At 38.5% G+C, this 13,615-nt stretch overlaps 1 protein-coding gene across 11 annotated transcripts in view; it reads left to right on the top strand.

Annotated features, from left to right (window-relative positions):
- Window positions 1–13,615, top strand: part of UPF2 (UPF2 regulator of nonsense mediated mRNA decay) — a gene marked incomplete at its 3' end in the record, with an annotated part of 208,980 nt that overhangs the window by 72,169 nt on the left and 123,196 nt on the right. For 10 of the 11 annotated variants that reach the window (XR_014242607.1, XR_014242608.1, XR_014242609.1 and 7 more), the window contains exons 17-21: window positions 1,589–1,693; window positions 2,002–2,100; window positions 7,435–7,602; window positions 11,977–12,118; window positions 13,443–13,563. Coding sequence is in view for 4 of the 11 variants with exons in the window: in XM_082385282.1 (XP_082241408.1) it covers window positions 1,589–1,693; window positions 2,002–2,100; window positions 7,435–7,602; window positions 11,977–12,118; window positions 13,443–13,563 (635 nt within the window). Of the gene's footprint in view, window positions 1–1,588; window positions 1,694–2,001; window positions 2,101–7,434; window positions 7,603–11,976; window positions 12,119–13,442; window positions 13,568–13,615 lie in introns of those variants that run through there. The other variant, XM_082385281.1, reaches the window with a different exon arrangement.

The raw sequence follows: 13,615 nt of genomic DNA, 5'->3' as shown, positions 1-13,615 counted from the left end.
AATATTTATTGAGCGTGGTCACTGTGTTCATATTACCATTTCTCTTGGCACCCTATGAGTTAGGTTATAAATAAGGCACAGATACGTTAATAATTTGGCCCAGGTCCTAGCAAGCCAGCATTTGAACTTGGACAGTTTGACTTCTGCTGTGCTGACCACCTGCTTTCCTTACCAGCTCATGTGGTCTGTTGACTTCCTCACCTCACAGGTTATTATGACCATGGGATTAGGACAGGGAGATTCTTGTTCAGCGTTTTAATTTCAAAAGTTAATCCGTTTTATTATGCCTGAGCAATATAAAAAATGGTGAAAGAAAAGAGTTAATGCGTTTTAGCTTAGTTTTTGAATAGGAGGCATCTTTCAAGTGTTAAGAAATGATTAATTTTTTCCAAGGGCCAATTTAAGAGCATTTCTATTGCAAATTTAAATTTGAATTATAGAATTATGTCAGAAAAGGTTAATGCATTTGAAAAAAAAAATTAATGCCTTTCTGTATTTTCCTCAACTATTTCCACTTCAGAAATTCTAAAAGTTTTCAAATGTTTCTATAGTAAGTAATAATGCACTGTTTGGATTTTTAAAATCAATTGCTGTGTATACTAGAAGTGTTATAACAAATTTAAATCATTTGTTTTATCTTAGGAATTATTTCTCATTCACTTTATTTCTCTTGGCACAATGAGAAGCAGCTGGGTTTAGTGTAGTCTTTTTAAAAAAAACTTCTATGGAACAGAGTGGGAGTGAATTGTGTTGGAAGGATACTCAGATGGAATGCTGCCCCTGTGTGGTTGTTTTTTTTTGGTTTTGGTTTTGGTTATAGTTTTGGGTTTTTTGTGCCTGTTTGAAAATTCACTGGAGTTCTGCCCAATCTTCCATTTGAAAAGGAATTTTGGCTGAGAGAAGAAGATGCTGGGGGCACTGACAGGAGAGGATGGAGAGATGTAGTACTTGAAAGCCACCAGCAAGGGGAGTCAGAATGTCTGTCTCTTCTGCTTAATAAAGCACGTGTCCTTGGGCAAGTCACTTAACTTTTCTGAGCCTTAGTTTTTTCACATATAAAAATGAGGACCATAAAGCTTATCCATCCTTCTTCAGAATTAGGTAGAGCAAACAAAATGCTGTGAGAGCACTTTCTAAACTGAGGTGCTTTATATACAGTGAGGTGCTTTATAAAATGTAGTGTCATTGCTTTCAAATGGTAACGATGTTAAATTTGAATTGTCAACTTTCATTGCAGAGTTAGATGGGTATTAAAGAACTACTATGAGAAAATCAATCTCAAGTTAGGGAGGAGAAAAATAACAAAAGGTTCAGGAAACTCGTTCCTTGTGGAATTCAAGGAAGAGTTTCTACAAAGGATCTTTGTATTACTAGATCAGTGGAAAATGTGAAATGGGTTTTCAGCTACTGGTATGTAGTACATGTTGCCAGCTGACTTCGCCCTACCATTCTAGCCAGACTGCATAAAAGGCTGAAATCGGAGAATAATAAACAATTATACAGAAATTTTAACATCATTATAAGGCATGTAAAATTAGTAATGTTTTTCAAAATGTTTTAATCTTCTACAAATGTTAAACAATTTCAGGAGGGTTCTGATAATGATGACGATGAAGGGGAGGAAGAAGAGGAAGAGAATACAGATTACCTCACGGATTCAAATAAGGAGAATGAAACTGATGAAGAAAATACTGTACGTATGGCTGAAAATTCGCTTTTTGAAATTGTGCATTATTTTCATAGTATTTAAATTTTAGCCACTGAAGTTTTAGTTTTTGTGATAATTGAAATAATGTTTCTTTGGAAATTCATTTTTAATTTGTTTTCCTATCTAAATACTTTTCTTTATTAAAAAGTTCTTTGAATATATAATAATGTTATATTGCTCACTCATTCCTTGAGTTATGTTGAAAAAGTTATCAGTACAAAAGGTTCTGCCATACAAGATATTACAGTTAGAATTTCTGGTCTGAATTCTTGTTTCTCTTCTGTTTTTATAAGGAGGTAATGATTAAAGGAGGTGGACTCAAACATGTACCTTGTGTAGAAGATGAAGACTTCATTCAAGCTCTGGATAAAATGATGCTAGAAAATCTTCAGGTATTAACTGTTGCTCTAATCCAAAATATTCGATACAAAATACTGCAGCACATTTGATTGTGTTTCCTACCTAAAACATTTACCTCTGCAGCAGCTTTTTCTAAGTTAGACAGTTTGAAGCTGCCAATACTTCTGGCATCCCACATCCTGATTTGCCACATTTCTTTGAAAATAGAATGGAAAAAATGTAATAAGACTTGGAACAGAGTGACTTCATTGTATCACCCTCCGCCTTTTCTCTCTGAAGTCATATCTCTATTTCTAAAACCCCTCACTTGCAGTTTGTTGAGGAGTCAAACTGCAGAAGATAAATATTTGGGGAAATTTAACTTAGTAAATTCTTAAGTTTGATTTGTAATTTGAATAACTTGTATATAAATATCTAGAGGAAATTGGTCATTTGATATTTAAAGAAATGTTAATTGTTTAATGTATTCATGATATTAAGATACTAGATTTTATAAAAAGCTCCATCTTCCTGGTGATTTAGGTAATTATGTTTTTCTGTAGTTAGAGGGAAAATCCCATGGACTGTTTACTTCAGTCCTATATATAGCTATTGTTTTAACCTTTGGTGACTTGAGAAGAGGGCTTTTGTTGGAATGGTAGGTGAAAACCCGATGGAGTGTGGGCTCAGTGGGAAATGGAAAAGGAGGAAGTGAAAATACTGGATACAGGTAGAGCTGACTTGAGACGTTTTCTAGAAAGGGAAGAGAAATGGGGATGTAGCTAGAGAAGGTCAGAGTTAAAAGAGGGTTATTTTTAAGATAGAGGATGTTATGGAGTAGATGCCGATGGAATAATCCTTTAGAGAAGAAATACTGGATCTTACTTTCACTGATGCTGATAAGGTCAGAAGCTATGATAATGTATAAATTAGCGGTACAGGCCAATTTGCTTCTTCATACATCTAGAAAACTCTTACTTTATGAAACAAACCTTATATTCATGTCATTTAGGAGCACACATCATCAAATAAAACATAATCATTATAATCCCTTTGACGAGGTAATAAACAGTTAACTCCTTAAAGAAGTTTTTCCTATCTTACATGAGTCAGTAGCGATTTACTCATTCATTCATTTGTCTAGCAAGTATTTATTGGGCCTACTGTGTGACTAGCACTGTTCAGGCTTAGTATAAAGTAGTAAATAAAAACAGACCTGGTTCCTGCTCTCAGAGAATGTACTTTTTGGGGGAGGTAGATATTTAACCACAAATATGTAATTTCAAATTATAAGTGCTAAGGAACTAAAAGAATGCTTTGGTAGAGTAAAGGAAGGGCCTCCTTTAGATAAGATAATCAGAGAAGGCATCTCTGAGAGCATGACTTTTAGACAAGACAGGTACAGAGGAGTCATCTGGGTGAAAAATTAGGGTAACGTGAAAACAGTGTGTCAGAGGTCCTGAAGCAGAAAAGAACTTGTGTTTGAAAAACTTTAAAAAGGCCAGTATTAATAGAACACGGTCTGTGGGTGGGTCACAGCATGAGAACAGGTAATTGGGAGTGGCCTGGTCCTTTAAGGAGCTGGTTCAGACTGGGATAGGACTAAAAGCAGGGAGACTAACCAGGGGGGTGGTTAGAAGGCTGTGGTGGTAACCCAGGTGAGAGATGATGGTCATCTGTCTAGGAGAGTGGCAGAGCACATGGACAGAAGTCTGGATTTGAAAGCTGTTAAGGAGGTAGAATGAACTGGATTTATTTGGTGCTTGATTAGATAGCAGTGTGTGGGGCCCAAGGAGTCAAAGACGACGCTCAAGTCTTTTAGCTTTTGGGCCACTGGCTGGTCTCTGACAGGGAACGGGAGAGTGAGCCCGAGTTCCACTTGTTAAGTTTGAGGAGCCTGTGAGGTGTCAGTGGAAATGTCTGGAGATCAGAAGAGAAACATAAACGGAGCAGTTGTTAGAGCATATTTAAAGCCATGGCAATAACTGACTCACCCAGATGTAGAGTGTGGAGACAGAAGAGGAGCAGGTTCTGCGTTGAGCCCTGAGGAGCCCAGCATTTAGAAATGAGGTAGAACAGCTGAGGAAGTCAGAGGAATGGGAGCTTTTGATGTGGTCCAGTGATCGTTGCTTATTGAGCACTCTTGAAGAAGTGATCTGGAAGGATGGGAGGATGTGATCAGAGAGGAGGAAACTTTGAATTCACATTTTTGCATTTGTGTTTATGTACTGGAGAAAACTTCATCCTCTGTTAGGCACTGATTTTAAATCATTATCAAATACCCCAAACGAACAGTTGTACAGATGTCTTCCTTTTGCTAAAAATCATAGGAAGATGCAGTATCGTGAAGACATTGACTCTTCATGAATCAGGTCCTTAAATTTCATGCAGTCCTAATTCTGTCCCATGGGGGGCATTTGGGGATGGGGTGGGGGCGGGGGGAGAGAAGAACAGGGACATGAATGCAGAGTGAACTTAACAAAATTATTCTAAAAGCATCTGTAAGAACAAATAGAATAGCTAGGAGACTTGTAGAAAATGAAGAGTGAGTCGAGATACAAGATATTAAAACACTTTAAACATACAGTAGTAGGTTGTTGCAGGAATAGATAGATTAATCAAACAGAGGAGAGTCCAGAATAGACCTCAGAACATGGCAGTTTAATCATGATGAAGTTAACATTTCAGATCAGTTGAGGGAAAATGGTGTATTCAACAAATGGTCAATAAAAATAAAGCTGGATTTCTGTTTTATTTCCACACCAGAATTAATTGCAAATCTCTCAAAAAATCTTAATAATTGTGAAAACTGTTGAGCACTGCATTAAGACTTTACATTTATTCTTCATACAGTGCTGTTGGATGCTGTTCATATTCTCATGTTTCACTTAAAGAAATAGGCTTGGAAAGACAAAAAAACTTGCTTAAGGTGAAAGGGTAGTGAGTGGTATAGTCTCTTATCAACCATTTGTTACATTACTTTCCAGCACAGAATGCCATAAAAACCTTTAAGAAATAACAAACCAGGGGGGAGAAAAGTCTATAGCCGACACAACACGAGTCAGTATCTCTACTATACCAAAGAGATCGTACAAACTAACGAGAAAAGATGAATGACTCATTTTGTTGTTGTTGGAAAGAATATGCAAAATCGTGCTAAAGCTCACTGACAATCAAAAGATAAGCAAACTAAGAAGGGCCTTTTTATCAGATCATCAGATATTAAGATTTAAAAAGTGACAGTATCTATTGTGGTTAAGTGTGGGCAAACATCTATATTTGGTAAGTGTAAATGAGTCCAGTGTTTTTTAGAGAAAATTTGGTAAACCTGTCAGATGGGCATGCCATTTGATCTAAAAAAGTACCCTTAATAATAATCTCTCAAGTGCATGAAGTTAAATATAATGTCACAAAGATGTGACATTGTAATAGAAAAAAAGTCTAAACTGTCTATCAATAGAGGACCAATAAAATAAATAAGACACACCCCTATAATTAGCTCTGTATATATTCAACTAGATGCCCAAGATATTGAATCAAAAAGAAGAAAAACATGTATGTTTAGTATAGAATAATATGCATCATGGTTGCTCCTGTTTACATGTGTATATAGTATATGTTTATATATGTATATATATGCAAGAAAAAAGTCTGGAAGGACATGACCCATTGTTAATAGTTGTTGCATCTTGGAGTCGGGCTGAGGGGGGTAGCTGGAGGGATTGGTATGGACGCACTTGGTAATATGTGTATATATATATATATAAATTAATTAATTTTATTTTTGGCTGCGTTGGCTCTTTGCTGTGCACAAGCTTTCTTTAGTTGCAGCGAGCGGGGGCTACTCTTCGTTGCAGTGCGTGGGCTTCTCATTGCGGTGGCTTCTCTTGTTGTGGAGCACTGGCTGTAGGCGCGTGGGCTTCAGTAGTTTCGGCACGCGGGCTCAGTAGTTGTGGCTTGCGGGCTCTAGAGCACAGGCTCAATAGTTGTGGTGCACAGGCTTAGTTGCTCTGCGGCATGTGCGATCTTTCCAGACCAGGGCTCGAATCCATTTTCCCCTGCCTGGCAGGCGGATTCTTAACCACTGCGCCACCAGGGAAGCCCGGTAATATATTTTTGTATTGAAATAGTTTACAAAGAGAGTATGTTAATTTTGTAATCAGGAAAGAAAGATAATTTACAAATCAAGATTCATCTAACATGATTCTTTCAAATTTTAAGTATTGATAAAAAGTCTTTATAAATCTTATGAACCTGGGAGAACTTTAAGCAAATTCTAAGAAATTGGAACTTAGAAATCAAAACAATAAAACCTTACACCTTTATTACCATTTTGCTTGATTTGCAAGTCTCTTGCATATATGGCACCTATATCAAAAGACTATTTAAATAGCGTTAAGCAGTTTTAACACCTTCATGGCCTTTCCGCATTACCTTCTTAGCTTTGAAGAGTCATGTTCCGCTCTTTTCTCATTCGTGCTCCATTCATCAGACTTAGAAAATTATTTGCAGTTCCCTAAATGCAACTGCTGTTTCACATCCTTGCTTTTGCGCCTATTCCTCCCCTGCCTAAATTCCCTCCATATCCCTCAAACTGCTCTTTTACCATCTGCTTGGAAGAAGTCATGTGAAGTCTTAATGTTCTCAAATGTCCCATTTTCATTCAACCTTTTGTGAAATCTCAGCACCCACCCACTCTCAGCTAGGCCTATGTGGTCACTCCATCCCCAACACACGTTATACACAACCCAGATGAATCGTAATTAATTTATTTCTCTCTCTTACTTAACAAGTTTATGAGCTCTTTGAGGGTAGAGACTGTCTTTTTAATATTAGTATCTCCAAGCCTAACATGTAGTAAGTCATTGGTGAAGGTTTGTTTAAATAATTGGTTGATAAATGCAGTGTGAATGCTAAAAAATAATTGATATTAATAAGCAGGAAGTTAATCTGAACATTAATAGATTCCATTCACTCTTAAATATTAATTGGGCACCTGCTGTATGTAAAGCACCACCATAGAATGCCAGGGAAAGGGTTCAGTGATGAGCCCCATCAGTCAGGTGGGACATCTCATGGATAAGCAGGCAGTTATGGCCTATGATAACTACAAAGGAAGATGTGTGCTGTGAATGTGAATGAGAGGACAAGTGCACTCAAGGAACAGGGAAACAGGAGAACCTACAGCATTGTTTGTTTGAGCTTGGGAGAGGCTGGAGCCATCAATAGGAGCCAAATCATATGGTTCTTCCAAGGCGTGTGTAAGGGTTTGGAGGTGGGGGATGACTCTGGTTTCAGAAGGACGACTTGGCTCTAAGAAATATAGCACTGAAGGAATTGTTTGCAATGTATTGGGCTATTTACATTTTTTCATTTCTGTCTTTAAGCAACGAAGTGGCGAATCTGTTAAAGTGCACCAACTTGATGTTGCCATTCCCTTGCATCTCAAAAGCCAGCTGAGGAAAGGGCCCCCACTCGGTGGTGGGGAGGGAGAGGCAGAGTCTGCAGATACGATGCCGTTTGTCATGTTAACCAGAAAAGGCAATAAACAGCAGGTAAGAATCTGTCTGCCGTGTATTCACAGTTGGTTGTTAGTTATCAAGTGTAAGCAGTAACTTTGTTTTATAGGTTCTAAATTCTCTTTTGCTTACAAGGGGAAAGACTGGAAACATTTAAAGTATTCAGTGATAGGGACTTCCCTGGTGGTCCAGTGGTTAAGAATCCGCCTGCCAATGCAGGGGACACGGGTTCGAGCCCTGGTCTAGGAAGATCCCACATGCTGCGGAGCAACTAAGCACGTGTGCCACAACTACTGAGCCTGCGCTCTAGAGCCCGCGAGCCACAACTACTGAGCCTGTGTGCTGCAACTACTGAAGCCCACATACCTAGAGCCCATGCTCTGCAACAAGAGAAGCCACCTCAATGAGAAGCCCGCGCACTGCAACGAAGAGTAGCCCCTGCTCGCCACAACTAGAGAAAGCCTGCGTGCAACAGCGAAGACCCAACACAGCCAATAAATAAATAAATATTCAGTGGTAGAAATAATTTTATCTATTATGTGTACAAATGACACATCTGACTTCTATGGAATGGATATTTTTTAATGGAAAGGACATTTAAAATTTAAATCAGGGACTTCCCTGGTGGTCCAGAGGTAAAGAATCTGCCTTGCAGTGCAGGGGACGCGGGTTCAACCCCTGGTCAGGGAACTAAGATCCCACATGCTGCGGAGCAACTAAGCCCGAGCGCCTCAACTAGAGAGCCTGCGTGCCGCAAACTACAGAGCCCATGTGCTCTGGAGCCCGCACGCCACAACTACAGAGCCCACGAGCCCTGGAGCCTGTGTGCCACAACTAGAGAAGAGAAAAAATCCACATGCCACGACTAGAGAGAAGCCCGTGTGCCACAACAAAAGATCCCTCATGCCTCACCGAAGATCCTGTGTGCCGCAACGAAGACCCGACACAGCCAGATAAATAAATAAAATTTAAATCATATGTATTTGTTAGAAGATATAAATACCTTGACTTTCAGTAGAAGGGTTTCATGTGTAAGCTCAGGGTGGGAAAGGAAAGGAGAGTGAGGGCAGATAATCTCAAGAAAATGCTCACTTGCCAAGATTTCTCTTGGGAAAAAAACAAAAATCATTGTTTTCTGACCCCTGATCCTTCTCCTCCATTCTCCTTAAATTACCTCTTCCTTCTTTCCCTTATCTCACAGATGGCCCTCAAAATCATTTCCCTGACTACTAAGCTATCACTTTGATTCATACATTCACTCATCAAATATTAATTGTCTACTGTGTGCCAAATACCATCCTAAGTGTGAGGCTACAGTGATGAACAAGATGCAGCCCCTGGCCCCATGAATGCACAACCCAGCTGAGGGAGAGAGACAGCATAATATATTTGCAGATAGTGAAAAGTGCCCTGAAGAAAATAGAGCCTGGCTCTCAGATACAACTCTAGGATACATCATATATTACCAGTTCTGTAAAAAAAATTCCACACTTCAATATTTCTGAAATCAAGCCGCCTCTTAGAGTTGGTGGACTCTTGGGATAATTGACAGCATTTTTTTCTGTTTTAGTGGTATGTAAAATAATGGTGCATCTTATAATTAATGGAAGTGTCTATGAAATACAGTGGCTACCACAGCTTATCACAGACAGGTTCAGCACCTGGCTCCCCCATTCATTTAAATAGTCATTTAACAGATACTTATTGTTGACTTGCCACATACCAGGTACTGTTCCATGTGCAGAAATGCAGGAGTCAACCAAGTCCTTCCTTTCTTGGGAGCTTTCATTCTAGTATTGAGAGGCAACAATAAAGAAATAATGTCAGGTTGGAGACAGTGCTGTGTTGGAAAATAAAGCAAGGTAAGAAGATAGAAGAGACCGGGTGAGGAGGAGGCTATGAGAGGGAGACAGCCGCTGCGGGAGTGACCGGAGAAGACCGGGAATGAGGTGTTCTCTGTGAGGGCAGGGATGCTCTGTTTCCTCCCTCCCAGCACAGCCTCCAGGAGATGATGCCTACCTTAATTTTTTTATCTCTGCTTTGGTCAGGTAATATCTTGTTACTCAAAAGATCAAAGTTGTACAGTATACCATTATTTTGCTGTAGTGCAAATAAGTCTTGAGATATGAAAACTGAATACCAGTTAGGATCACAGAATGGAGGGCTGGGAACAGGGTTTCCATCATGAGTCATGTTTAAATAGTTAACTTTGATTTCGATTCCGAGCACTGCTGTATCTTTTTCAGACACTGTCTTACTAATTCCTTTCTAGTCAATAGGACTTTCCTCCGTCGCAGGTTCTAGGGTTATCAAGTTTTTAGGAAAGTTCCCCCCCTTTCTCACCCTCAGGCCAGAGATGAGCCCTCACATTTCCCCTCTCCCTCATCCTCCACCCAGTCCCTAGAAAAATAAGGGTTTGTTTTTGATCAAGACCCTAAACTTGGTGTTGGAGTGAGATCTTTGTAAAACTGCTCTTCTCAGCACTTGGAACTGCTAGTTCACCATGGTTACCAGGATTCTCAAAGCCCAGAGTTTTTGCTTTTATTTTCTTTTCTAGGGATGACTTAGTACTCTGAGTAGACTTTTCTATTTCAGTCATCACATTGTAGGTCTGATTCATTTTCTTTTTCTTTAAAAGCTCTCAGCTTCCCTTTTCCACTCCCTCGCTCTCCCCTCATCACCAGATTTCTTGGCACAAAAAGGAAGGTTGTTTTTTATTTAATTGTGAAGGGCAGTACGTGGCAACGTCAGTTCAGTAGGCCTTGGTTCCTATTCCCGTACAACTCCTGAACATTTGTACTACGTTGGCACACTTCTTGAGCCTTGATTTTTCTTATTTAAAAGGAGCCTTAGGGATATCTTTCTGTGAAGATCAAATTACACAACAGTAAATAATCAGTTTTCTTCATTCATCCCTCCCTTTTCGGAGGCACACATGAAAATTCACTATACCTGTGAATTTGCACACCCCATTTGATCTTTTCAGAACGTGTAGGCATAAAATTAAAACCTACCTTCAGAAACTTTGAAGCTTTGAAAAGTAAATTCATTTCAGCTGTCTTGAATTCTAAATTGTATGGGTCAACATAGGACCATATGTCTGTGTTTTAGAAGAAATATTTTTGGTTCAAAGTGGATAGATTATATAGTGTGTAACCTATATAGCTTCAGAATGAGGAGTGAGTCCTTATTTCTTAAAACGTGAAATTTTGTTTAAGGAAACATTTTTATTGAACTTTATTTTTAAAATGTTAGCAAACATGAAATGAGAGCTCAGAGTACTTGGTTATTAAGTAAATTTTCAACTCATAAACATTATTTGGAATTTTGGAAAATGTTCAACTTTAGGAACATTATTTGAAGAAACATCACTGTTATTTTGTGGTCTGAAGAAGAAAGTATATTTTGTTCTGATTTTTATTTCTTTATTTGACTTTTGGGCGTTGGCCCTTCTGGTGCAATGGTTTTTTTAGAAATGTGAAATGTGTAGCCTTATAGGAATCTTTAGTTTTTAAATGAAAGATCTCTTTGTGCACCGGATTTGTGCCCAGAAATAACTTTCTTCTGTAGTCAGTAGGAAAAGAAAAATTTGCACCAATGAAGTAAGTAGTTGAAAAGAAAGGATAATACTGTTGATAGTTTCTTTCTATATTTAAATGTCTGTGAATTAGAATAATGAATTGAAATAAAATGTTTTGATCATTAAAGCAAAAGTTTTAATGTAATAGAGCCATTATGTAATGTTTTAAAGAACTTTTTGATTGTTTTAAACAAATGCACAATATATTTATTATAGTTTAATACTTGTTAACAGTCCTGAAACAGGGACATCCTGCTAAAAACAAACCATTCCGTAGATAAGAACTCTCCCCCATAATAGAGAAATAGATCTCATCAGTCAGTTGCTTAACTCTTTCTCTTTTCCAGTGTCACAGCTATCTTTGGAATATGAAGGTCTGTTAAGCCTGAAGGTGGACTAGAGTATATAGTTCAGGAGGGCAGAACTGATTCCAGAGGGTAGAAATGAAAAGGCTGCAGATTACAGCTTGCTGTATAAAACCCTTTCTGATAGTTAGCCATATGTAATAGGGTCTGTACAGTGGAAAATGATCCCCTGTTGCTTAGATGTGTGCTCCCAAACAGGGTGCAAAAAAGAGGAACGTCTGCTTTTCCTGGAGGTTGAACTTGATGGCTTCACTTCCCATCCAGCCCTAATGGGTTTGTCTCCAGTAGAGTAACACTGTTGTCTGTTTACGTTCTTAGATGATGCTGTCTTTATTGACTTATTAGGGAAGGAAAGATTATTATTTTTCTAAACTCATTTAATTCTACTTACTAATTTATTTGAAATCTTTTTTTCTCTGATTTTCTCAAGCCATTTTTGATTTCTTTATTATTTTTTTTTCTCAGTTTAAGATCCTTAATGTACCCATGTCTTCCCAACTTGCTGCAAATCATTGGAACCAGCAACAGGCAGAACAGGAAGAGAGGATGAGAATGAAAAAGCTCACACTAGATATCAATGAACGGCAAGAACAAGAAGATTATCAAGGTATCAAATCTTTTTCAGGATGGAAGTGGAAATTTGGGCTTTTAAAGTACAGAACATCAAAGTTTTTATTCTGCACCTTTTCATGTCATGTTTGTATATATTTAGCCTGAGAAGTTGATTGTTTTTTATATTCCATTCTGTCTTTATTTTTCTCTCACTTATTTTGTAAAGTAACACTAATGTAATTTTCATCATATTTTGCTTCCCCCATAATTCAGTTAGGTTCTATACTGTTAGAGCTATGTTTGCAAGTGATATAATACCAAGTTTTAATTGCTTCTTGCTGCCAGTCAACTGTAAGCAAATTATTATTCAACAAATGTCATTTCTTTTGTCTACTTGAGAATCCTGGTCTCGAGGACCCTCTGTTCCTTCAGATTTGCGGGCATCAAGTTAGGATTCCGGTTTTATGCAGACATACCCAGCACACTTGGATTAACTGGAACTTTACATATAGAGTCCACTGACACTTCATAAGTCAGCCTTTTGTCATTCCCCTGGCATCCAGATTTTAGAGCCATAACATGGCTATCTGTATAGTGCTATACTCACAGACTGCTTTTTGTGCAAGAGATTGTTGTATAAATAAATAGTTGGTTTTCTATCTTTTTTTTTGTTAATTTTTTTTTTTTTTTGACCACGCTTCGTGGCATGTGGGGTCTTAGTTCCCCGACCAGGGATCGAACCCGTGCCTCCTACAGTGGAAGCGTGGAGTCTTAACCACTGGACTGCCAGGGAAGTCCCAGGTTTCTATCTTTAAATCCCACTTCTAGAATCTTCTCTTCCAATTCAGTTGATACCCAATGTTCTTAATAATAAATAATGGTAGGTAACACTCAGTGTAAGTGCTTACTATGGCTGGACACTTATGTACTTTATTGAATCACTTAATCCTCACAACAATTCTATGAGATAAGTGATTATTATTATTCCCATTTTACATTTTGGGAAACTGAACCAAAAGTCGCATAGCTAGTATGTGGCAGAGCTGGGATTTGAGCTAATATTATCTGGCTCCAAACGCCATGCCCATAGCTTTTGTACTAAACTGCTTCTTACACTGTTTCACTGCCTCACAACACTTAACGTCGTGGCCACATTGACTGTAAAGGGAGCGTTGGATGTTAAATGATACTCAAGAGCATGTCTCCTCTCTTGATTGCTCTTCTTGTACTTCTTAATCATTTTAGTCCATATAATGGTTATTATTCTTTAGTCAGCTACCTGACAGTACTAATAAACTTCATCTCCATAGGGTTTTATTTGCTTCTTGGGAGTACATTTACCAACGTTAAATGCCTTTTCTGTTTGCTCCTAATTCCAGAAATGCTGCAGTCTCTTGCCCAGCGCCCGGCTCCAGCAAACACCAATCGGGAGCGGCGGCCTCGTTACCAACATCCAAAGGGAGCGCCTAATGCAGATCTAATCTTTAAGACTGGTGGGAGGTAGGACGGTCTCTCTTATTTCTGCCTTAGCTATTTTTCATGGTGTCCATGT

Source organism: Balaenoptera borealis (genome assembly GCF_965194805.1).
Source record: "Balaenoptera borealis genome assembly, chromosome: 3".
NCBI lineage: Eukaryota > Metazoa > Chordata > Mammalia > Artiodactyla > Balaenopteridae > Balaenoptera > Balaenoptera borealis.
This window is presented reverse-complemented; position numbering and strand designations above follow the sequence as displayed.